The sequence below is a fragment of the Lissotriton vulgaris genome, chromosome 2_1, assembly GCF_964263255.1.
Source record: "Lissotriton vulgaris chromosome 2_1, aLisVul1.2, whole genome shotgun sequence".
Lineage (NCBI taxonomy): Eukaryota > Metazoa > Chordata > Amphibia > Caudata > Salamandridae > Lissotriton > Lissotriton vulgaris.
In genome coordinates, this window is record NC_141687.1 from 754,511,356 (window position 1) to 754,537,880 (window position 26,525).

A 26,525-nucleotide genomic window follows, 5' to 3' on the forward strand; every position below is an offset into this window, starting at 1 on the left:
ACGAGATGGTCCGCTTGTGCACTGCCTTCCCCTTCTTAGCGCCCATGTAACCAACAAAGAGTTGGTCATCCACCCGGAACTGGCGTGTGCGATCCAGATAGTAAGAGAGCGCACGTTTTGGGTCCAGACTGTGGAGCCGCTCTTCCTCCTTTGAGGGATGCCGAGGCGGAAAGAAGGTGGGCAAGGTGATGGACTGCCCGATGTGGAAGCTGTGACTACCTTGGGCAGGAAAGAGGGCCTTGTCCGCAACACAACCTTGGTTCAAGTCCCACTGAGGCATCACAAAGGGAACAGGTGGAAACGTATGTGTGATGCCTTTCAAGAATCGATTAACAACAGGGGACTTGAAAAAAGAAGGTTGATCAGGCAGCCTCAAAAAGGCTGAAAGAGCAGAAAGGAAGCCCTTGATAGTGCCCAGAGCAGAGCCCTGCTGGGCAAGAGAAATAAGGAAGAGAAGAACCTCAGAAAGAGGGGCAGAGAGAGGATCCACAGCCTTTGCTGTGCACCATGCCACAAATCTGTTCCACCTGCAGGCGTATACCGACTTTGTGGAGGGACGCCTGGCTGCCAGAATGATGTTACAGACTTCAGGAGGCAAGTCAAATGACCTCAACTGTCGCCGCTCAATCTCCAAGAATGGAGGTGGAGACTGGACAGGTTCGGTGGAGGACCGTCCCCTGCTGCTGCGACAGAAGGTCCTCCCGAAGAGGCAGACGAACCAGGGGATTGACTGACATACTGAGTTGCTCGAGGTACCAGTATCTTCATGCCCAGTCCGGAGCCACAAGGATGAGTTGTGCCCGGTTGCGCTTGATCTTCTTCAGCACTCTGGGGAGAAGTGGTATAGGCGGAAAGGCGTACAACAGACCGCAACTCCACTCACGACGAAAAGCGTCTCCGAGCGAGTGCCGCCTTGGAAATTCCAATGTGCAGAACTGATGACATTGCGAGTTCTCTTACGCCACGTCCGAGTTCAGACGCTATTCGTGATCCATCATGCACCGGCGGCTGAGTTCGTCCGCCCTGGCGTTCAGAGAACCTGCCAGTTGTTGAACCACCAGGGTCACACCCTGATGTTCCAGCCACTGCCAAAGGCACAGAGCCTCCTGGCAGAGGGTCCGCAACCCCACCCCGCCCTGTTTTTTGCAGTACCACATGGCGGTGGTGTTGTACGTGAACACCTGCACTACACTCTCCCGGACAGAGGGGAGGAATGCCTTCAGTGCTAGACAAATCGCCCGCAGCTACAAAAGGTTGATATGGAGCCGGGACTCCGCCGAAGACCAGAGGCCTCTGATCTCCACCTCTCCCATGTGGCCTTCCCAGCCCTGGAGGGACGCGTCCATCACAAATATGTGCTCCGGTTGGGGAAGGGAGAGGGATCTGCCGCTGACCCAATCGCGGTCCGTGAGCCACCACTGCAGCTGTCTCGCAGTGCCCTCCGAGATCAGGACATGGTCAGACAGGTTTCCCTGATGCTGGGCCCACTGAAACTTCAGGTCCCACTGCAGAGCCCGCATCCGCCAACGGGCGTGATGCACCAGAAGGATGCAGGAAGCCATCAGCCCCAGAAGCCGCAGCGTCAACCTGACCAAAATTCGGGATAAAGGCTGAAAGATTGGAATCAGAGCCTGTAAATCCCGAACCCGTTGTTCGGGCGGGTAAACCCGAAACTGCGCCGAGTTGAGAACCACTCCGATGAAAAGGAGCTTCTGAGAGGGACTCAGGTGTGACTTCGCCACATTGATGGAGAACCCCAGCTGGTACAAGAGGTCTGCCGTCGTCTGGAGGTGGCTGACGACTGTCTGGGGCGAGCCCCCCTTCAACAACTAGTCGTCGAGGTAGGGGAAGACTGAAACCCCTAACCTGCGCAGATGAGCTGTGACCACCGCCATCACTTTCGTGAACACTCGTGGGGCGCTTGTAAGGCTGAAGGGGAGCAAGGTAAACTTAAAGTGCCGTGGCCTACCATGAACCGCAAGTAGCACTGGTGGGCCAGCAGGACGGGGATGTGGAAATAAGCATCCTGCAAGTCCAACGCTACCATCCAGTCTCCTGGGTCCAGGGCAGCTAAGACCTGAGCCAGTGTCAGCATTTTGAACTTCTCCTTCCGGAGGAAGCCGTTGACGTTCTGTAGGTCCAAGATAGGGCGTAGGCCCCCTTTGCCCTTCTTGGGTGCCAGAAAGTAGTGGGAGTAGCAACCACACCCTACTTCTGGCCCAGGAATGTGCTCGATGGCCCCCTTCGCCAAGAGGGCCAAAACGTCCTCACGCAGAAGCCACAGATGATCCCCCGATACGCAGTGGTGTTGCGGTGGCATGGCTTGAGGGATCGTCTCAAAGGGGAGGGAGTAGCCCCTTCAGATGATTTGCAGCACCCACCTGTCCGACGTGACAGTGCGCCAGTGAGAGTGGTGATGGCGAACCCTGCCCCCTACTGGCTTCACATGGGCCGAAAAGCACGGACTAGGAGGGTTTCGAGGCGGATGCTGCGGGGGAGGGTGTGGACTGGCCTCGCCGTTGTCCCCAACCACCTCCACAGCGATTTTCACGGCCGCCACCGCGCTGGATGTTAGTCTGCGGTGCGTGGCTGGCAGCACGTGTGGGGGTGCCCCTTCCTTGGCCACAAAAGGAGCGAAAGGCACCTGTTTGCTGGCGCGGGGCCGAGAGGCCCAAGGACTTGGCCATAGACCTGGAGTCCTTAAAGCACTCAAGCGCATGGTCTGCCTTGTCGCCGAAAAGGCGACGGCCATCAAACGGCATGTCCATCAGTGTGTTTTGGACATCAGCCGAAAAGTTGGCGGACCTCAAGAAGGCGTGTCGACGAATCGCCACTGTCCTTGCCATCGCTCTACCTAGTGAGTCGGTGGTATCCAGCCCACACCGGATAGAATATTTTGCTGCATCCCGGCCCTCCACAAGGGCTTGGCCGAGTTTGGCCCGTACGTCCAACGGACATCTGGCAGACCGTATCCCACAGAGAGTGGGTGTAGCAGCCAAAGAGGCAGGCGCTGTTGGAAGGCCGCAATCCCAGACTAAGGGAGGAGAATACCTTTTTGCCGTACTGCTCATACCTCTTGGATTCCCTGTCCGGCGGAGCAGACGGGAATGCGATCTGGGAATTTGATGCCTGGATGACCAGGCTCTCGGGGGTGGGGTGGGTGGACAGGAAACATGGGTCGCCCGGGGCCGGGCGGTGGCATCTGGCCACGTTCCTATCTACGGGCGGGCCTGGACCAAGTGCCCAAAAGAACGTCGGTCAAGGCCTCATTAAACGGCAGCAGAGGCTCGGCCGAGCTTGACTGCGGTTTAAGGACCTCAGTCCGGAGGTTAGTCCTCACGGCCGCGACGGGGAGCTCAAGGCCCAAGGCCTTGGCTGCCCTCATCAACATCACATTGTAGGTTGCCCCCTCCTCCGTAGCAACAGTAGGAGGTGAGACAAAGCCAGTGTCTGGTGATGTGTCCAGACCACTGGCATCCACAAGTCCACCTGACCAGTCCTCTTGAGACTGACACTCTCGGGTCAGAGGGTCTTCAGACCCCTCCCAATACTCCTCTTCACCCATCCCCTGATAGTCAGGGTTGTCAAACGATGAGGCCGTTTCATAGAAGCTAAACTCCCCAAGCAGCGCCGAAAGCAGCACCCAGCGACGCCGTTCCGACACTGGAACTGGAGCGAGGGAGACATCGGGGACGCCTGAGGGACTGACGCCGGTGAGGTCGTTAGGTCAACCAGCGATGACCTGGATCCCGAAGCGGATCCAATGGGGCCCTGCGGCGCTGGGCCCAAAGGCGCCAGCGGCGTCGGGCCGAAGCAGCCGATGGCGTCGGGGCCGAAGCACCAGACCCGCTAGGGGCCCCAGACGGGTCTGCTGGGCCCGAAGGCGCCGCGGAACCCGTCAGGGAAGAGAGGTTCCTCATGGCCATGAGGAAGCGCTCGATCTCCCCTGGCGTCGCGTCGCGTCTTGCCCAGGGACCGGAGGGTGTGGAGCATGCCGCGACGCCCGGGACTCCGATGGAGCCGCGTGGGCGGTGTCACCCGAACCCCCAGCCGCGTCGCGCGAGCGTCGGGGGGAGTCAGAAGAGCGATGACGTCTCTTCGACTTCTTGTGCTTACCTGACGACAACTTCGACCCGGAGGAGTGATGCCGACTCTCGGAGCTGTGATGGCTCCGACCCCGCAACCTGTCCCTCGACCTCCTGTGGGACCGAGACCTCTCGCGGCGCGGGGCCGACTGCCGGAGTTCAAGTCGCTTGCGGGGCAGCTCCCGCCTAGCTTTTGAAGTCAGGGCCCGGCAGTCGGGGCAGACCTTGTCGTCGTGGTTGACACCGAGACAGTGGAGACACCGACGGTGAGGGTCCATGACCGACATCAGTCGGTCGCAATCCTCGCAAGGCTTGAAACCAGGCATCCCTAGGCACCGTTCGGAAGCGCAAGACTCAAAAAGATGATCAAAAGAGATCAAAAAGGACTAGTCAAAAAGTGACTAAAGTACTGCTTTTTCCAGATCCGCGCTTGCTGGTGCGGAAAAAAGAAGAACTGACATCAGCACGGGGAGGCGGCGTCTAAGTACTCCGACAACATCATCACGGCGCCCACGACGGACGCGGATGCGCAGACGACGCCTACCGACGCACAAGGGTACTGCTACACAAAAATATCCGGATCCAGTCTGACGCCTGGGGATATTCTAAGGTTAGGAATCTATCACTAACGTGTCTCTTTCAGATCCTATTTGTGTGTTTTTTTCACTTTAGTACTGCTTGAAGTGTTGCACAAATACTTTACAGATTGTCTGTAAGTTAGACCGGACTGCTTTGTACCAAGCAACCAGAGGGTTCAGCATAGGTTAATTTAAGGGTTGGCTTATGTCTCATCCTGACATGGATTGTGTTTGCTGCTTGATCAGGGCTAACACCTAGTAAACAAACAACCCTATTTCTTGCATTTGTCATTCGGTCCACCCGCTCACTTACGTCCCTCCATGTATCCATCCACATCCCCACTCATATTTCTACATTTGTCTATCTAGCTGTGAGACCATACATTTATTTACCTAGGCCTTCACACACTCACCACTCCATCCATTGACCCAGTTACACAACAAAGCATGCATGCATCCATCCACTCACCCATCCATCCATTCATTCCATGCACCACATCAATGCATCTATCTGCAATTCAGACACATATCTCCCTTTTTAACACATCTTCATTCACCACATGTTTGCATGTGTTCCTGTATGTGTGCTGACTTTTACTGTATGGGTCCCTGTATATTGCATCTGAGTGTAAACATGTGCATAGATGTTAGTTTGCATATTGTCTGTATTTACATGGGTACCGCTGAGTGCTGTTTGTATGAGCCAGGGTGTTTATTAGTGCCTGTCTGTTTTTCAACCTGTGCCATAGGTGTCTGCGTTTATGTTGGTCTGTTTGGATGAGAGGCAAAACATGTTATGGTACAAGTGTATTTTAATTGTGATTGGTGTGGGACTTAATGGCTGTATGTATGCTTCATGTGTGTCTTTATTGTTTATTAAAAAAGAAGGTGGTTTTGGAGTCTAAGATAATAGAATTTTCACTTGATTAACACTAGATAAGTTCAGCTCCTTTTTACCCCTACAGTTTTAGAACAGCTGTCAGTTAGTCTTATTTTATTTGAGCCTTTTTGAATTCTTTTATCCAATGTAGTATACTAGTTTGTTTTTCATTCAATAAACCTAATATTGCATCCATATTTCGTCAAGCTCCTAACATTCTGGTCCTGATCATATCTGATTATTTCATCCCTGGTGTGATAAATTGTATCTCTTGGAATATGGTACTGCTTTTATATTTGCCTTATTTTGCTCCCTGTTAAATCCATTTCCATTTATTGATCTAAAAGGACAATAACCTATGTCATCATACAAGCTGTTAAACATGGCTCATTGACCTAACCAGATATGCTACATCATGTGAATATTGATGCATCTTTATAGCTTCTAATCTAGGGTTTACATTTTAAAAATAGCATTACCACTGGTGGGAGGAGTCCAGGCAAATGATTTATCTTTTTTTCAGATATGCATGAATTTAATAAATAATGTATGTTTTTGTTTATTTTAGAATGTGATTGTGATAAAATTCCAAAGCCGGAGTGCAAGCTGGTAAGACATTTTAAAATGTTCTGTTATTAATGTTTCCCAAGTAAATTTGAGAAATGCTGTGTGGCTTTAAATTAGTATTAGCTGTGGAGCACCATAACATTTCCCGCTGTAATTGTATTTCTTTCAGTAATTGAAGAGTATGGTAATGTCCACTGCAAGGTAAATTGATGTGCACTCTTGCCCTGAGTAATATTATTGCATGTGAAACTGGTATCCGGATTTTCTTTTGGCCGAATCACACATGAAATACTGTATGTGTCCAGAGGAGTATCTCCGAAATAAACCACAGGATCCTTGGTTGGGCTCTGAGATCAGGATGGGTGCCAAAAGTGTAATCTGTAGCATACAGAAGACCACCACCTGCAAATGGGGACATGTACTGTGAGTGATGATGGCATCATCATATCATTTTTGAATCCATATTATTGGACCGGACATTTTACCTGTCGAAAGTGAGAGAGCAATGCCAACAGACCCACTCATAGAAAGTTCTGTTTACATGTCTTGCCCAGACACTGCGCTAACATCATGAGTGTATGTAGAGTGCGTATGATAAATGTATTGTTATCAGGACTGCATGTTGCTTGTGAATGCTAAAGCCAGTGGGATAACTTTTTGGATTGTCTTTTGTTTGACATGGCACAAGATGGAAGTTGTGATACAGCCTTCCCAGATAGTGGAAGTATATTGACTCAATTTCTGAGCTGCAGGTTATAGCTGTGACACTGAAGTGTGGAGGGATGGAGAAATGGCTACCTTTAGAAATTATATGGTAACCTTTAAACAGAATTTCTGATTAATCCTTCCTGACTGCTGCCATTTGAATGAGAGTGGGAGGATGATGTTGAGTTAGCAGATTCAGGTGCTAGAGGGGTGAAGCTTTTGGGCAGCATCTCGTCCTTTTGACTCTCCCTTGATTCGGTCATGCAAGAAGACTGAAAACAGCTGTGCTAGCACTGCAGCCAGAAAGTGAAATGTTAAAAGGAACCCCACTAAACTTTTTCCTGGATTTTAGAGAGTGGATCCACGTCCATTGACTCAAACTTTTCCACTTCATTCCAGTTCTATGTGTCTTCACTCACCCAAGATGTGGGTACTTCACAGAGTTCTCAGAGAGTGGTTCTGAGCCAGGCCTGGTATCAATGATGGCCAATATCATATAGTTAAGGAGATATCACCTCATGTTGGCGCATTGTTCTGGAGAGCTATGGGTCTACCTAAGACCAAGGACTCTGGCTGCCTCCTCTGAAGGAAAAGGAGAAACTTGTCCCACAAGAGCTGTGTAAAAAATCAAGGTACTAATTGAGGGGGTAAGTACCCACCTCAGTAATGTCAAAGTGAACTACTAAAATCACTAAATAAGCTTGAGCTCAGCCTTCTGTTAGTCATGTCACAGAGCAAACAGGCTTAACTTAGGAGAAATGTGTATGGTATGTTATGCAGTACTAAAAAGTTATAAAGTCGTACTGAAAAACAATAAAATTACAAAATGAATTTGAAAAATAAGGTACAATTTAACACAACAAAATGACACTCCAATGTCAAAAATCCAACAACGGGAACAACACATTTGCATTTTTTAAGTTTTAAGTAGAGATAGCACCAAGAAGGACTGTGTCAAGGATAGTCAATGGTCACAGTACAAAAAGATCTAGGTGCAATTTGATATTGAATGCAGTGGAGCATGGGTCGGAAATACTCACCAGGTTCACCCTGGTCAAAGATTCTACCTCAGGGTAGACACTTAGGGGCCGATTCACAGAACTAATCTGAGATAAAATCCTAAACTTACTACTTTTGGTATTCACAGAAGGCATTTAGTAGTAGTAAAGTTAGGAGTCCTAACTTTAATACTACTAAATGCCTTCTGTGAATACCAAAAGTAGTAAATTTAGGATTTTATCTCAGTTTAGTTGTAGTAAAATTAGGAGTCCTAACTTCACTACTAATAAATACCTTCTGTGAATACCAAAAGAAGTAAGTTTAGAATTGTATCTCAGTTTAGTAGTAGTAAAGTTAGGAGTCCTAACTTTACTACTACTAAATGCCTTCTGTGAATACCAAAAGAAGTAAGTTTAGGATTTTATCTCAGATTAGTTCTGTGAATCAGCCCCTTGGAGACTCACAGGGTGGCAGGCAGAGGCCAACAAGAGGGTCTAGTCCTGGTGCAGTTGCTACTGGTCAGATAGGCAGTTGCAAGAACTGCCTCTTGTAGCCTATTGTGTCCCTTTAGTTTTACAGGGGGTCAGCCTTATGAGCCTTGGAGTTCAATTCTTGTCCTGGGTACAACAGGGAGAGCAGGTCCAGTCATATAAGTTCTTCTCAGGTCTCAGACAACAGTTGTAGTCCTCTTCTGATCTTCCACAGGTTCCGGCGTGTTGTGAAGTATATGCCTGGAAATGCCAAATGTATGCCTGCCACAAGCTAGTGAGTAGGGATGAACCCTGGGAACACATAACCAATGGGGTAAAGTGTCTGTGGCTAACCCTACCTACATTGTACATCTTCATGATGGCTGAAGTCTTTGACCCATTGAACATGGGCTCTGAGGGTTGAATGTGTGTGGGGGGTAGATTATGGTAACCCTAGCGTACGCCCGCATCTAATACAAAAGTCCAGTTTTAGGCAGTCTCTGTACCCCCTAAAACTCAGAGGCAGAAATCTGGTAGGACAAAGCTGCGCTTTCAGCAACTAGACAGTAGGTGCACACCAATTGTTTTGGCATTCTCCCTTCTTTGAAGCCAAGAAAAAAAAGAAAAAAACTGCTAATCTGTCATGCAGGTTTTGACACTCCAGCAGGATCTGGCACTGTGACATGTCAACAGGAGACCCAGCATGATGGTGGCTGGCCTTTTGGGAGGGACAAAAGAAGTCTGCAGGCCTGGGCGCGTTCTACGTCTCCTTGTGGCAGGGTAGGCCTCTTTAAAGTTAATCAAATCCTTAAGCCCAGCTCACAGACCAACCTGTCATGGGTGCAACAACAACTTCCCACATCCAAAGCCTTTTATTCTTGTCCTTTGAGAAAATTCACACCGCATTTACGCCCAATGAAATGTTAATTACTTGCTGGCAGAAGAGAAAAAGCAACTAGCTGATTTAGCTTCCAGGGTCTTCAGGCAAAGCAAAGATTCCTTTTTAAAAGTCATCTTACTTAAATATTTACTACAACAAATCTGACTTCACAAGAAAATTGTAATAAAGATTTCAACAAGTCAAAACATGAAATGTGCAGTATTTTCCTTGGGAGAGATAATATTTAATAAACCTAATTTTGTATCCCAGTGCTTTCCTGTGGAACAGCCAACCCTACTTCAGTGAAAATAACTTTAATGTGCTAGTCACTGCACATGTGAACTTGCTTAACATTCCGCTTTACTTTCCCAACTTTTAACTATCATGCAGCCTGCCTTAATGGGCAGTAAGGCTTACTTTGGGGTGATTGATTAATATTTAAAAAGATAATTTTAGGCCTGTCATAAGGAGTTATTTTGACATGTCAAAATGTCAGTTAAACTCTAATTTCCATGCTACTGGTGGCAGGCCTGCAGTCATGTTTGCATTGTAACTGCAGTTAGTAGCACAAAGAGAACTGCAGCCCTCTGGTGACATTTAACTTACAGGTCCTGGGTACACTGTAGGTACCATATACTAGGGACATAAGGGAATTATAAGTAAGCTAAATATGCTAATCCAGATGTATACCAATTCTACTATGTTGAAAGGAGGAGCTCAAACACTCTACCATTTATTAGCAGGGGTAAAATGGACAGAGTTCTGCAGCAAGCAACAATAGGGTTCACCAAAAAGTCCAAAAGAATTGTTGTGACCTTTCAGAAAGACAAATTTCCAACAAGCTGTCTGCCCCCGGAGGACAGTTCCAGCTGTTGAACTTGGAGAGAACAGTGGCCCAGGAGAAGCAGACTGACATGGCAGTGTGTTGAAAATTGTACTAAACCTGCCAGAGGACCTCCCTGCCTCCCTGCAAGTCAAAGATAAACCTATGTGAACCTTTGTCTTATCAAGGTGCTTGTTTCAGCAATTGCCACAGAGGAAGTCCAGTGGGCGTATGCAGACTCTGCAGTTGGTGCACTCCAAGGACCGTGACCCTGCCTCACGGACAAGAGGAAGGAATCCTCCGTGAGTGCCAGACCTGCCCATTCAGAGTGCCTTCCCATTTGCCTCTACAAGTTGCATAAGCCTAGTGCAAAGAGAAAGAAGCCAAACTGCCAGAAAGAAGCTTTTCTGACTGCTGGCAGAGTGTGGTTGAAGCCTGCACCCCTGTGCTCGGAGCTATTATGTGTGCATTACCTCAGGTAATGCTAACACCTGAAAAGGTAATTGATTGAGAACTTGACTAATGGATTTTTCAAGGACTTTATTGAGATTATTCCAACCTGCTTAGAAGAACTGTTTTGTCAAAGGATTAGGACTAACCGGCAGTTCACAGAACCTAAAAAAGCTGCCTCGTTTCACCACAGTGAGCCTGCACAGGCCTGTTTGTGTAGTAACTCTTGTAGTTTGCTTAAAATACCTTTCCTGTAGTGCAGCATATTGCTTATGTATAAGATTGAGTTGTTGTGTGTTTAAAGTACTTCTCATTTTCCAACCAGAAAAGCGCAGGCTGCACATTACATTATTGTGTCTATTGTTTGACTGCTTCATTTCTGATTCTGTACCACCCCTCACTACTTCCTTGAGATGCCTTGGACTGCTTGCCATTACAACTGTGACAGTCAGGTGCAGTAGGGTTGTATTTAGCTGAGATTCCAGCTCCAAAGTAGACTGGACACCCCGGACATGAGAGGCAAAAGCTGTAACCCACACGGTTATGACCCAGTAGCCACTGCCTGACTGCCTTCCCCCAAGTTGGGATAGTTTCCAAATTATCTCCTTCAGTCCTAATTGGCTATCAATCTATCAGTGAATAGATCAACAATAACATCAGATTTTGAAGCACAATTTCCTACCCTAAAATTTCTAATCAGGATCCCAGTAAACAAGATTAGTGACATATCCACATGGAAAACTATAAAGTTGAAACTCCCAGGCACAGTTGCACCATGCCACCCTACTCTTGATGTCTTTATGTTTTTTGACTTGTGTTCTTCATGGCTTTGGTAGTGTGTTGTTGACATGTGGAATATTCGGTTCAGGAGGAGGTAGCCCCACCCAAAATAGTATTCCTTTAACTGTGAGAGAATGGAGTCCCCAACTCCAAACCATGACAAAAGTAATGGTTGTCATTCTGCATGCCTTTTCACGTGCCCGTCTATTTGGGAAGGATTCCTACTGGCCGTTCCAGGTATATCTTTGTAGTCTTCCTTGACTGTAACCCACACTTAACCCTATTTGTGATATGTGTGTAGAATGGATGAATTTGCCTATGGGGTTGGGTATGCCGAGCTGGCTATCAGGAATAACCGATTATTGTGAAGGCACACCAGGTTGGCATCAGCAGTCTTTCCTACATGCCACTGCTGCTATCATCCCTTTGCTCCTCCCTGCCAAGGTTCTTTTTGTAATATTTGTGTGTGTCAGGTTCTGTTTCACAAATATATAAAAAGAACATGGAGATATCCTTTATGCTTAGCTCACTGTGTCAGATCAATTTCACCAGGTCAGCCTGTGGGGTAAAAGAAAATACCATTAAAGAGAGAAAATAATCACCTACCACATGAGTTTTAAAAAGCAAGACTCAAAACCTAAATCATTTTCATTCTATAATCTCAGTGTGCAATACAAATACACTAAATATATTTCATTTTCTTATTTTATTTTATCAAAACATATCTAATTCAAAATATTTTTCTTTTTGTACATAAACATGCTTAAAACATCTTTTGAAAACATGATTGATATTCCGCCCACAGGGCTTCTCAAACCATTGTCACCATTCACCTGAAGTTGTTCTCATTAACAGCGAGAGATCTGCACATCATAACTCAAGTGTTTTCCTGAAATCAACTAGGTTTACATATAGTTCTGCTTAGTTACACTTTAGTACATAGTATCTCCTATATATCTTCGATACTTTGATGATTCATTATTTTTCTATTTATAACATATAATAAGTACAAGTTTTAATCGAACCAAAGTAATAATGATCATTTCATCTTATTGTATGTGTTTCCCTTTTAAGATCCCCAGAGCGTTGACGTCAACACTCTGGGATCTTCAGAGGGAAACACATATAACAAGATGAAATTCTCATTATCAATGATGTTTTCAACAAATGTTTTGTTTAAGTATGTCTATGTACAAAAATAAAAAATATTTTGAAAAAAAGATAATGTGTTTTGATGAAATACAAAAAAAAAAAAATGAAATGTATGTTTTTTTTATATTGCACACTGGGCTCAACAAACATCGATGAAAATTATTGAAGTTTTGACTGATGCACTTTTAAATTCTCTGGGTAGGAGGTTATTGTTCTCTTTTCTGTTCTAGTTTTCCCAGCATCTGTCTCCCCCTATATCTTCTTCCAGGGGGCGGGAGGTCTTTGTCTTTTTCTAAGAAGAAGAGAATATCACCTTTACCAAGTAAGTGGTCAAGCACCCAGCCACTGTAACACCTGACAAAAGGAGGTCTGCTAAGGGCTCATCCCCAGACTCTGTACGTCAGCTCTGGCAGAACAGGACTGAGGAATAACAACAAACATCTGATTTGAATGAAGAACCTAATGGACTTTTTATATTATGCGATGTCTGCCATCACCGTCAGGCCAGTGCTGTGCAAAGATTACGGCATATTCATTACGATGAGATAAAACTTAATTTTGAGCAACACCTACTTCAACCTGATAGGAACACCCAAACGTGCTGCTCCATTGCTGAGTAGCTGCAGGTCTCGCAGTTGAGGATAAACGGTATTTTGTGACACTGAAATATGTATTCACTTTGATTTCCACCATACTGTGTGCTCAGGTGAACAACTTTACAAGGCTCTGGATGATTGGTTGTAATACTCAATGATTAAGGACCAGGTTTCAAAGGACTGCATAGAATTCTAATTGCTAAGTACTGTAGATGAGAAGTAGGTAGACTTTCCTGAATGCTAGGCTCTGGGGACCTATTCAGTGTTGAGGTGTCAACTTTCAGCCAAAACACAACTAGCATGCTGGTTGAAAGAGCACCTCTTGCAAGCTAGAATGCCCCAGCACATCATTCTGTCAACTGATAGCAGTCCCCAATAACAGAGCCAGAGTACATTGACATATATTGTATAAAAATCCTTTCCCTATGGTAATGGCCAAACGCCTTCTCTGTATGTGGCAGGTGGATAAAGAAAATACATAGGGTCTTATTACAAGTTTGGCAGTCCGTGAACCACCATTCTGGCAGTGGTGGCCCGACGGTGGTGAGTTGTCCATAACAGTTGGGCAAATTGTCTTTGCAAAGACTGAGGCTTGACTGCCAGCACACCGCCGACCGTCAGGGTCATGGTCAGGGGAATTCAGCCTCCATTGAGCAGTACAGATGTACAACAAGGCCGTCTATATTATGAGGTAACTTCCCGACAGGCTAACCGCAGCGGTCGGACTGCCAACTAAAGGTCAGAGGAAACAAAGGATTTGGGGTGCATAAACATCCCTATTCAGTTCTTCCCAGCAGATTTAAATATGGATCCCTTTCTCCAGGTCCCCCCTACACAGGGGCATCTTCTCCCCAAGGAATACGACCCTGTCATCGGCAAAATACAGGTAACTGCTTTATTACCTGTAAGACCTGGCTTTTACAGCTGGTTTATCTCCAGATTTTCGCCTTTGTGTCCTTCTGTTTCTGACCTGTTTTTTATTAGTTTTATGAATCTGGGCACTTTACCACTGGTGATCAGTGCTAAAGTGCATATGCTCTCCCTGTAAATTATACGTATGGATTTTTTGTTTCCATAATTGGCTTATTTGATTTACTACTCAGTCTGTAGTACAGGGCACTGTGTGTGCCCAGGGCCTATAAATCAAATGCTGCTAGTGGGCCTGCAGCACTGATTGTGCCTCCCACATAAGCAGCCTGTAAATGTAACTCAGGACTGCCATTGCAGAGCCTGTGTACAGTCTAGTACTGCTATGTCGCCTTGGCAAGTACACCCGCTTGCCAGGCCATAACCTTCCCTTTTCTTACATGTTAGTCACCCCTAAGGTAGGCCCAAGGTACCCCTGTGGGCAGGGTGCAGTGTATGTAAAAGGTAGAACATGCCCTGATGTGTGTGGCATGTCCTGACTCCTGACTGTGAAATACTGCCAATTTAGTTTTTTCACTATTGTAAGGCTATCTGTTCCCATAGGATAGAAGGGGGATTTTGCTTATAACATCTTATAAGCATAACTGCCCCATGGAACCAGATAGGAAAATAAAGTTTAGAAAATAAAGTTTAGTATGCCTGAACTCAGAACATTAAACAGCATCTTTTAGTGAGGGTGATTTTTATATTCCGTGTTTGAAAATACCACTTTTAGAAAGTAGGTATTTTCTTGCTTAGCCATCCAGTGTGCCTCTGCTAGGATGTGTATTAACTGTCCGGCTTTGGAGTGACAGTGGCTGGGGATGTGCAGCGGCGCCAGAGAGTCTAGATGTGTCAGCCACTAGTCTGAATAGGCCTGGTCTGCATTTGGAGTAGTGGGAGGAGTCACACCTGAATAGGGCTGTACCTGCCTTCCACAATGATGGCTCTGCCCCACTGTAGTGTGTCTGGAGCCAGGGCTCACACTGACAATAGAGGTTTTTGTGCCCCTCAGACTGGTTTGGACTGGGCTCAGAGCCCAGGCAGGGAGAGAACAAAGAGATTAACTGTATAAAATAAGGGGCCCGGACCCCAGACTTTTAGATCACTTCTGGGAAATCAAGAGGAACCTTTGACAAGGAGATGAGCTGGAGAAACTGAGGAGGAGTCCTACTACCCCTGTGCTGTTTGCAGTCTGGGGTTGGCCTGCAGTGGCTGCTTACTGTCAAAGTCCAAGACCACTGCTACGATTTCGACGTAAGCCCTGCTGTGCAGCTGCAAGAATCAACTTATCATCCCAGATTGTCGCATCGCATCGAGGCACCAGGTCTGTCGCATCGTTGGGGTACGCAGTAGGAAACGGATGCATCACTTTTCCACGCAGTAGGAAACCGACGCATCACCTCCTCTCCGGTGCGGAACATACGCATCACTTCGCCTGCGCAGCAGTAAGGAATCAACGCACCACCTCCCCCAGATCAAGGAACCGACGCATCAGCTTCCCCGAGTGTAAGAAACCAACTTATTACCTTTCCTGGGCCCCTTTTAGTTTGTATGCGTGATGCATCCAAATTACTTTGGGGCATATTCTCGAGGAGCTATCGCCGAGTTAATGGCACTTTATGCAGCCTGGACACCCAAGAGGACCAAAACACCCATAGCCACCACCCCCAGGACCCTCCTCCCCGGACAAAGACATGCCACATCGACTACACTGATTCATTTACCAAACATTCGCCTGATGATGCACAATGACATCTGGTTACACGCATGTGTCGACACAAAAATGAGCATTCACCTTCAAAACAACAAATGAAAATGTATTAAAACAAACAGAGAACAGAAATGAAGACACATGGCGGCTCTCCTTGGGACAATCCGTAGGTCACAGCCTGCAAGACAAAAACCATGATGAGAAGGTGTGTCCTGCGCACATCAAGGGACAGAGAGAGAGCGAAGGAAAGAAGGGGAGAGAGAGATAGAGGGACAGTGAGGGGGAGAGAGAGATAGACTGACAGAGGGGGGGAGAGAGAGAGGGACAGGCTAACAGTGAGGGGGAGAGAGAGATAGACGGACAGAGAGGGGTAGAGAGACACAGAGAAAAGAAGAGAGGGACAGAGAAAGAGAGTGCAGACACTACACACCCAGGCCACACTGCTCACCTGCTGCCACAGGTGTGTCTACAACCACGTGCTGGTATGTAGTGCATTTCACCATGTTCCACATCTGAGACAGACCTGTCATCTGAAACAGAGTCCAGATACATGAATGCAAAGTACATACAATTGCACACAACATCATCACCTGTCCGCCCCTGCGCACTTAGGCAGCTGCATCCCAGCCCCTCCCGCTGCCCAGTGGTGCATGCCCACCCCTGCACACCCAGGCAGCTGCACCCCAGCCACTCCCGCCACCCAGTGATGCATGCCAACCACTGCACCCCCAGGCAGCTGCACCCCAGCCCCTCCCGCTGCCCAGCGATGCAGGCCCGTCCCTGTGCAACCAGGCCCCACTGCTCACCTGCCGCCACTGGCGTGTAGAAATGAGGGCCCACCACGTGCCGGTGCAAGCCCCAAACCCAGGGCCCGCAGACACGGCACCCTCCACATCATGCAGCTCCGCTCTGCGTACCCCCCAGGTCTCACATTTGGTGCTGGTTCTTGATTTCTCCATGGCAGAGGACATACCAGTGCACCCCGTGTCATCGCAGGCTGCACACCCGCTCAGCCTCATAGGTGCAACTAACTCTGTGTTGCAGGAGGCGATGCCATGTGGCGGTAGGCACGTGTTGGCCGCTGGCTCTGGCCTACACTGCGGTCCAGCAGGGCACACAAAACCTGAGCCATCCGGACAGTCGACATGGGGTATCATCGCAGGCTGCACACCTTCTCAGCACTTAAGGTGCCCCTACCTCAGTGCACCGAAAGTCACCGTCCCATGGCGGTGTGCCTGTGCCGGCCGCGGTGTATCAAGTGCCACCAAGTCTGTGCCCCGCTAGTCATGGACCCTCTATGATTGGGTATTGTGGTGCAGACGCCATCATGTCACCTTCAGGCCTGCGAATGTGATGTCGCAGGCCCATGGGCCCCCATGCCTAAATGCACACCACACAGATACACTCCGAGAGCGGTTGGAAATGGTGTTGAGCACGTGCGCCTGACCCTTTTTATTGACAGGGTCACATGTGCTGGATGTGTGGGGTGTGGGTGTAAACCATCGGTGAGGGAGTGGCCATGGCATGCTGACAACTAGACCTGTGAGCAGGAGAACACTACAGGGAGGTCCTGACATATGTAGCATTGTTGTCACCCCCTGGAGGGTAAGCGTAGTGGGCTGGCTTGGCGTATGTCAGTCCAGCGTAAGGGTTTGAACAGTGACCCCGGGGACCTGGGCGTGGTTCCATGCAAGGCTGGACAAGGAAGTAACTAATGCGTGTGTCCCTGTTGTTGCGTTGGCGACACCCGGACAACATTCGGCAATGTGTCACCTTGCGACCCAATCCAATGACATGAGACACATAGACATAGGGGGAATTCATTGACCCTACATTCATCAATACTACCACACATGAAAGACCATAGACACAACACATCTGTGTGATTCGGAATGTTTGATGCAAATTCAGTGAAGTGTTCAATCTGGAGCAGTACAGGGCCATGCAATCCCCACTTTACAATGTTGGCCTGTGGAAGGCCAGCCAGAATCCTTCAGGGAATAACAAGACCAAAGGAAGAGGAAGAGTTCAGTCCGCAGTCTGTTTGCTGTGTCATTGGCGATCAAACTGAATATTGCAGTCCATGTCGATGTCCAAGATGAGTGTCACAGAGTGTATCGGGGGACAGTGGAAGGTGATGATGCAGAGTGCAGAACCAAGTTGAAACCGGCCATATGGAGGAGATGAATGCTACTGCGTCCTTTTTACCACAATGGTGCTTTTATCTGCCTCTTTGTCCTCTGCTGTACCATGTGCTCACGTGTGGGTGGTGGTGTTCTGTCTCCAGCACTGTGTGGCAGTGACACCTGAGGGGCTGGAAGTGGAATGTCCGCCGCACTGTGTGGCACTGAAACTTCAGGGGCAGAGATGTGGATGTAGTGGTAGCAGCACCATGCATCAGCGCAAGGCCTTGCGGCAGCAATGCCATGAGGAAGGTTTTGAGGTCATTGAGGAACCCAGCTACCACTCGCTGGTGTGCAGCCGTGGCAGCTGCTCTTTACACATTGGCCAGCTCCATGGTCTCCCTGAGCCTCCGCATGTTTCCCACCTCCCGGGTAAGCTCGATGGAGCCACTCTGACTTGTCAGTCGTTCTTGTCTCTGATTCAGGATTATGGCGATGTCAGCCATGGTTCGTTGGAGAGCATGGAGCGGACTGTGGGTGTCCATTAGGGACTGTGAGGGGCCCCTGATGGGACTTAAACATCCACGTAGGGCATCTAGTTTGTCTGCCATGCGGTCGAAGCCCAGCCACACCTGTTTAGCCAGCTGCTCCTGGCATTAAAACACACAGCGTTGGAAGGTCATGTGTTCTTCGTGGGGTCCTGGGAGGCAGCCGTGGTGGTGGGTGCTGCCTGCTGTGTGGTCTGTGCTGGGGGTGGGGGTCTCCTTATAGCATCTGGGCTGCCCAGCTCCTGGAAGTGGGCTACAGAGACTCTCCACATGCTGTTAGAGGGCGTCAGAGTCGAAGATGTGGTGGTCCTCTTCGTCATCAGAGAAGAGAGGGTCGGGCTGCCCTGCAGGAGGTATTGATTGTTCCTCTGCAATGTGAAGGGGAGGTGCAGTTTAACAATGTGTTCCCATGTGTGTTGTTGCATTGTACATGTTAACATACAGACTGCATGACTGTGTACATTGTGGCTGTTTTTAGGAGGATCTGCCTGTTTGATGGGGAACAGTGGACATTTCGACAACAGACATGTGTGTGTTTGTACCTGTACATAGTCGTCTCACATTTCCCTACAAAGCCACTTGAGAATGGCCACTGTTTTCACCGAGTCGGCACCAGTTGTGTCCGGTGTTCTGTTGTGGATGTATTGCGGCTTGTGCCACATTGTTGTCAGTGTTGCTATGCTCTGCATATTATGTGTGTGTGCGGCATTTCGGGGGTTGGCCCCTGCTGCTCTAATTTGCTGCTCCTTATCCCTTTCCTGCGATGTGCCTTTGCCTTCTGTGCATATACAGTGCTGAGATATTGCAAATTTGGTAATATTGGTCTCTTGGTGGGAGTTGGGATCTGGGGCATGGTTTGTCCGCAGATGTGCTCAGCTCAATTGTGCATGTGTGCCATTGTGGCCATCTCCCCCCGTCCCCCCAGTCCACATGACATGGTCATTACTCACCCTGTTGCTGGTGTGTCTGGTCATGTTGAGCAGTGTTCGGTTCCCCAACTCCAGTCAACATCTCCGCACTGATGACTGTGGACACCGTTTCCTCCATCTCATCCAGCTCCTCCTGTGGCGCAGGACTCCCACCTCGAGTCTGCATTGCGGCCTTCTGGTGGTTGGTGAGTTTCCGCTTGGTTTTGCACTTGAAGTCATTCCAGCACCTCTTGACCTCTTCCATTGTCCTCTTCAGCACTCCCACTGCATTCACCTTGTCTACGATGGACTGCCATAGTCCAATTTTTTGTTGCCAATGACACAATGGAGGTGACAATCAGGATCCTGTTTTCCTGCAGCTTGAAGCGCTTCTTCTTACTCTTCTTCTCCTTGGCCTTTCCTGCCCAGGCAGGTCATCCGGGGGCCTTGTGGGGTTCTGGTTCTCCTCAGTACTGGCTCCGGCAACATCCATTGTGCTTCGCTGTTGTTCAATATTTGTTATTCAGGTTTTTTTTCCACTTTTATGGTGATTTTTCACACCTGGCACGTGTGAATTGCAGGCCTGTTCACAGCTTTTTTTGCGTTCGTGTTTCGCATTTTTGTGGCATGGCATTGATTTTAACACACTCAGTTGACGTGTTAGTTGAAGACTATCGCATGGTACCGGCGTTTTGAGAATACTTGGTTAACACAGCGTAATTTTCCCACAATACACGATGTTGGAAGTTGCATTAGGTAACTTTTATGATGGTTATCACACGTTCTTGAGAATATGCCCCTTTGTGTGAACAGTGTCGCATCTGCAATTTGTTTTGAACTGAACTATTTCTACCATTTGAAAGTCATATTTTTAGTACTGTACTGTTGATTTTTGTTTCTTTCGTCTTGTCTTGTTTCAGATCAAGATTACTTATTTTTCTAAACTGGTGTGGTGTCCATTTATAGTGTTTCACTGTATTACTGTATGTGTTCACAAATGCTTTACACACTCCCTCTGAGATAAGCTTGTCTGCTCATGCCAAGCTACCAAGGGGGTGCGCAGGGGCTATTTTGGTAGTGTATCCCCCTTACCATGACTAGGAAGAAGGGTCCCTATTTGGACAAAGATACCTACCTCCCCCAACTAGAGACCCCCATTTCTAACAGTACCATTTACCTATTTCCGGGACTGCCCACATATGCGCCAGTAGGTATTTTTCCACATATGTCATGCATATGTGCACATTTTACACATATGCAGTCAGAATGTACACACATGGAAATACATTGCCCACTGCGACAAGACAGCCAGAGCCACACTGCTGGCCTCTCGGGAAACTCGTAAGATAGCGGTGGGGAGGCCACAGGTGTAGCAGTCTCCTAGCAGTCACGGATGCAGTCCATCCACAGTCGGACCACCAAATTCGTAATAATGGTATAAAACCACTTTATAAGAGGGTACAGTTAGAAGGCCATGTAACCTGCTGTTTTATGTGGGAAAATATGTAATTGCCTAACATATATTTTCAGAGTCTGAATATTGTCTTCTCTGGTTGATAGAGGTTACACAGTTATCTCCTGTATGGAACTGTGGGGCATATTATCAAGCCTGTGCGCTAAAATTATCGCGGCTTTATCGGCCGAAAACGGCCGATAAAGCGGCGATAATGGGCTTGATAATATGCTCTATGGAATTCCAATCGAAGCACATGTTAGATGTGAAGACGTTTTCGGCCGATAAAGCGGCGATAATTTTAGCGCACAGGCTTGATAATATGCCCCTGTATATTTAATGATTCACATAGCTATATAGTTTTATTGCAAAGCAGTGTGCATCACTTTCTAAACAGTGACGTGCAGGCAGATATTTTGGAAAAGGCAACAGGGCTTTAATTATTAGCAAACAAAATACAACGAAACAGGCCAAAATGTACCATTCTAAATATTATTCCACAGCAGAATATTAATGTTGTGATGATGGTCATTCTTTCAGACAGTTCATCTGCAGCTCCAGTATTTCTTTGGAAAAGGCATATTTCTCAATTCCCGGAAGAACTGAAAATGTTGAAACTTGCAAATCCTTCAGATTCTGGGCCAGTTTCAACATTTTACCCATATGTTCACACTCTTTATTTATTTCCAAGTAGTGGAATGGCTTACAAAAACATCAATAGTAATCGGAAAATAATTAGAAATTACTGAATTTTATTCCCTATAACGCAATGTTCAATTCCTTTGCAAGTCTTAATTTACAGGATGACTTGGGCTCACAAAATGATACAAAAAAAAATACAGATTTTCTTTTATCAGAAAAACACAGCAAATTTGGATTGCAGGAGAAGTGACTTAACCCATCAGTATTATCACAGGTTTGAGATGGACGTTTCAAGACACTAGAGCTCATAAATGTGTCTAATAATCACCAAGATTTTAGTTAAAAATAACCGGTTCTTGCATTGAACATTTACAGAGCTATGAACAAAAGTAACTTACACTTGTGAGTAATTAACACATGTCGTTTAGTCTTACAATTTTGAGCAACTGTACTTATTTTGACTATTAACAAAATCTTGGTGTAAAGTTACTCAAAAGTGTAGGCTTACATGTCTCTACCACTTGAAAAAGGGGATGGAGACAAATTTACAAGTGTAAGTCACTACTGTCAAAAACAAACAGTAGTACGTCAAGCACCACACACTGCCAACCATTGATACTGGAACACCCTCCCATTGAAAATAATAGAAACTGGTGGAGCTTTTCAAAAAGGCAAGTTACGCTTGTGAGTAATTTACATATAGGGTTCACTCTTGAGTAACTGTACTATGCTTGCCTATTAACAAAATCTGAGTGTAAAGTTTCTCAAAAGTGTACACTTACATGTCTCTAACACCTGAAAAAGGAGGGTGAGATGGTGTAAAATTTACAAGTGTAAGTTACTACTGCCAAAAAGAAATAGTAGTAGGTCAATCACCACACACGGCCTGCCAATGACAACACAAAACCCTCCCGTTGAAAATAATGGAAACTGATGGTGTTTTTCACAAAGGTAAGTTACAGTAGTGAGCAATTTCCACATGGAATTTACTGTTACACTATTAGGTAATATTATTAATTCTGGCTATTCACAAAATCTGAATGTAAAGTTACTCAAGCATGTATACTTACACATCTCCACTTCTGGGAAAGGGATGAAGTCAAATAAAGGAGTGTAAAATACTATGGCAAAAAAGAAACAGTAGTAAGTAGAGCATCATACATAGCCAAATACAAGTTGGAGAACAATACCGTCCCACTGACGATAACGGAGACAGGGTTTTAACATATAACCTCATAGGAAATAATATTTGATTAAATTACATTATTTAAAATAGTTAAAAAATATAAATAATATTAAGTGATATTAAAAGATATTTAAAAATAAAGCATGTATTATTTATTTAAAAAGTATTTAAAAACTATTTTTGAATTAAAAAATTAGAGTAATATTATATTTTATTAAAATATAATTAAATTACTTTCAATTAATACTATTCATCATTTGTAATAGTTATGCATGCATAACAATTTTTTTTTAATTTAGGTGGAAATGTATTTTTTAATTTAAACTTCAGTAAACATTTTTTTATTTAATTGAATATATTGTAATTACTTAAGGATTTGGTTGGTAATTCAGCTACTTCTGAATTTTAATTTAGTTCTACATTTACAACAAACCTATACATTTATCATTCATTAATATTCAACATGAAATATGCTTACTAATTTATTATAAAGTTTAATAAATGTTATATATTTTCCCTATACCTTGCTGTACGGAGATCTCCACCCTGCCTGTGGAGCCACTCTATGGGACAGCATAGAGAAAAGTAAAAACAAAAATACAAATATGTTTATGTTAAATGTTAATGTAAATATATCCTATATTTATATGTTAATATTTAATATGTAGTGCACAATTAAAAAAATGCTACTGCACAGTTAGCTTAATTTTTAACTGAATCTTTAATTAATTTAAGTATATTAAATTAAATAACACTTATTTTTCTGAAGTGTAAGTTAAACCTCACTTAAACTCTTCCATGTCTTCATTCTAATTAAAAATTTTGCATAGCAGATTCGAATGAGGAAGTAGCCAAACCTTTTGACAAACACCCTAAGGTAAGTAGGCAAATACTGTAAGGCAACACTAGCAGGAATTTTTTTTATCATTCTTCCTTTTTGGGTGGAAATTTGTAATAATGATAATGCTCTTAACTCTGTGCATTTTTGCCTTGAAACTCATTGAAATGTCTTCACTTAGGTCATCTCACAGTGCAAGGGTAACAAGAAAAACTGCACTTGTAGCTCCTGTGACCCTGTGACAGTTGCAGATTCCTAGATGTACACCTTCTCTTTTTCTCTCCACCGGGAAAATAGTTTTACCATACAGACACCCCTTTCCCTAAACCCCCACCAGTTTTGGAGATGTTCCTATACCATTCCTACCCTGAAAATAAATCTACTTGTACCCTTGGAAGGTGCTGATACTCTATTAGGATCTATAGGATTGGAATGGGCTGAGAAAAAGTTTGTAAGTAACATTTGGTTGTATCAAAATTCATAATATTTCCACCCCAGAATGCCAACTACCCAACTCTGGAAAAACATTTTCTCACACAAAAATACACCTGTGGGTAAATCATTTTGCAAGCATAAAATCATGTCTGTCAATAGAACATTGGCTTTACATTAATAGAAATGCAATTTCCAGGACTAAATGGAACTGAGGTCTTGTGTCTGTGTCGGATTTTTATTGTTCACCTCAATAAACACAACATCACTGGTGTCCACTGAGCAACTCCATTACATGAATTGAGATGTAAAGGCAAGGCCCTTATGTTAGAAGGATCATCCAAAGTGAATTAAAGAGTCACTACTGTCATCTCACCAGGCTGAGAAGAACTGGCAGTGGTATCAGCATTAATATAATTGAAGGGACTGACGATTTTTTACCTGTCACTTTCCAGAAGTTGGGGGGGGGGGGTTTACTGGCCACTCCTGTTAAAATGTTTGTCTCTTTTAGCTGGGTCATGTGATCCAGCTATATGGGACATGGGTAGAGGTTGAGGGTGGTCCACTTCTTTTTGGCTAGGTTCATGCTATATAAGCATCATATACATGGATGCCAACTTGTTTAGTCTGTATGTATGAGGAAGGGTAAGCATGGAGGACTTGTGTGGTTCTTATCTATATAGAGCTAGAAATCCATTATTCCTGTTTGCAAGATGGTGATTAGAGCTGAGACTGAACACGTTCTTTGAAGTGATCTAAAGGGAGATCTGTAGTATCTGAAAGGTGTGGGTTCTGTTTGAAGTGCAAAGGCATCCCCTGACCTATTCCTGCTTCCATATCTCCAGTGTGTAGTGGCTGGCTAGGAATTCCTCTATTATTGAGCCCATCTTTCACTTGCTCCGTTAAGCGACACCCAACTCTACCAACTCCTCCTGCTGTTTCTACAGATCAAAGACTTTGGCTAGAACAGCCTTTGTAAAACACCTCAACACACAAGATGATGGATGCAATGTTGCTAAATGGCAACACATTCACCCCCAGTCACAGATCTGGGTTTAATCCATCGTTATTTTGCTCACCAAGCCACCCCAGTTCAGACATGGCCATATTCAAATCAGTCTTGGCCCTGTGCCTCATGGGAACAGTGCAGCCCGAACTGCCAAGCCATGTCTTACCATGAGGCATAGGGTCAGACTGATTTACATATGGCCATGTCTGAACTGTGGTGGTGGACTGAGCTAAAGAATGGTGATGGATTAAACCCAGATCAGTTGACTGGGGGTGAGTGTTTGATTTGCTCAAATGCTTCGTCCATCATCACCTTTGCTATTGCTTTGTTCGCTCTAAGTTGGCAGGGTATGCCCAGACGTGGGTTCCTTGCTCACTCTACCACTGGATTCAAGAGAGCCTGGCTGAGGAGGATTATGAATCCAAAACCAGTCCCAGGTACTTGTTTCCGGTCCAGAGAAGACATGGCTTTGCAATTCGGGGTGGACTTTTTCCATGAGGCACAGGGTCAGACTGATTTGCACATGGCCATGTATGAACTGGGGTGGTGGAGTGAGCTAAAGAATGGTGATGGATTAAACCCAGATCAGTTGACTGGGGGTGAGTGTTTGATTTGCTCCTCAAACGCTCCGTCCATCATCACCTTTGGTATCGCTTTGTAAAACACCTCAGCACCTTAAATAACATACTTAACCTAAAACAGAAAGGGGCTTTGAAATTCAAAGTTATGTCTGCGACCCATAGATAAATACTAGATACAAACCATATGTCAGAGTGCCAGGATACACTTGACCATGAACGGAGGCCCACTGTTCCAGTATTGGGTGCCCTTAAGTGACGCCTAATCATTGACCCACTGCCACCTTCTGCCACTACTGCTTTGCATATTATAGCTTTTATATGAAAACAAATGATCTGACAGATCATTTGTTTGCCTGTATTAGCTGGGATTTTTACCCTGCCAGCAGAAGAGGGCTCCAATAACTCTATAGTGCATGTGCCAGCTCAAGGCTGTTATAGCCCGACCAAACAGAAACACAATACATATCTGAAATGCTGCACTACAGTCACACAGTGCAGCATGTCAGATAATGAAGCTTCAGGTCTTGTAAATCACATGCCCTCTTGCTCTGTCAGAAGCTGCAATAGGGGAAAAAAGTCAACCCAGTTCGTTCAATCCTATTCCAGCTTCTGATTGGGTGGAAGCTCGTGGGTCTGCCTCTGACTGCTGGAGACTGACAGCGAGTCGGAAATCGTGCGCCTTCCACAAGTACATTTTTGTGTTTAAAAGTCTATGAGTTGGGAGTCCATGTCTATGTATGTGTGAATGTCCTTGTGTGTGTGCCTGCAACTGTGTGTATGAATGTCTGCTTATGTCTGGCCTTGATATTTGGCATGACCCGAGGCAGAATACTGGATGGTGCTTTTGGGCCGCACCATTTCCATAATTCACCAGCCGTCATTGCACTGCTGTGTTCCAGCGTTTTAAGCTCAGGACTGAGTGGCTTACAGCTCTATTGCCAAGTCAGTAACAGACTTGTGAAGTCTGAAATTGTGTTTCTGTCCTTGAGGGAGGAAGCCATCTAGTGTGGATTGAGCTGCAAGAAGGTACCCCTACAGTCTAAATTCCTATCTAGAATAGTTGGTTATAGTACAGCAGCAAGTTGATTAAGGAAGGGCAAAGGGTTCAAAAAAGCAACTCTATGTCAATCCTGCTAGGGTCTAGTAGAAGGTTAAACATAGAAAGAACTGTGGTATGCCCCATTCATCTCCTAATATCTTAGTGTGTGCCCATGTTTCTC

The 26,525-nt window shown here is 45.9% G+C and overlaps 1 protein-coding gene across 1 annotated transcript in view; it reads left to right on the forward strand.

Moving 5' to 3' along the window:
- The window catches only part of OTOG (otogelin), a 1,187,449-nt gene that overhangs the window by 971,475 nt on the left and 189,449 nt on the right, over nt 1-26,525 (forward strand). The window contains exon 47 of the mRNA XM_086954148.1: nt 6,112-6,152. Coding sequence (XP_086810274.1) covers nt 6,112-6,152 — 41 coding nt within the window. The remainder of the gene's footprint in view (nt 1-6,111; nt 6,153-26,525) is intronic.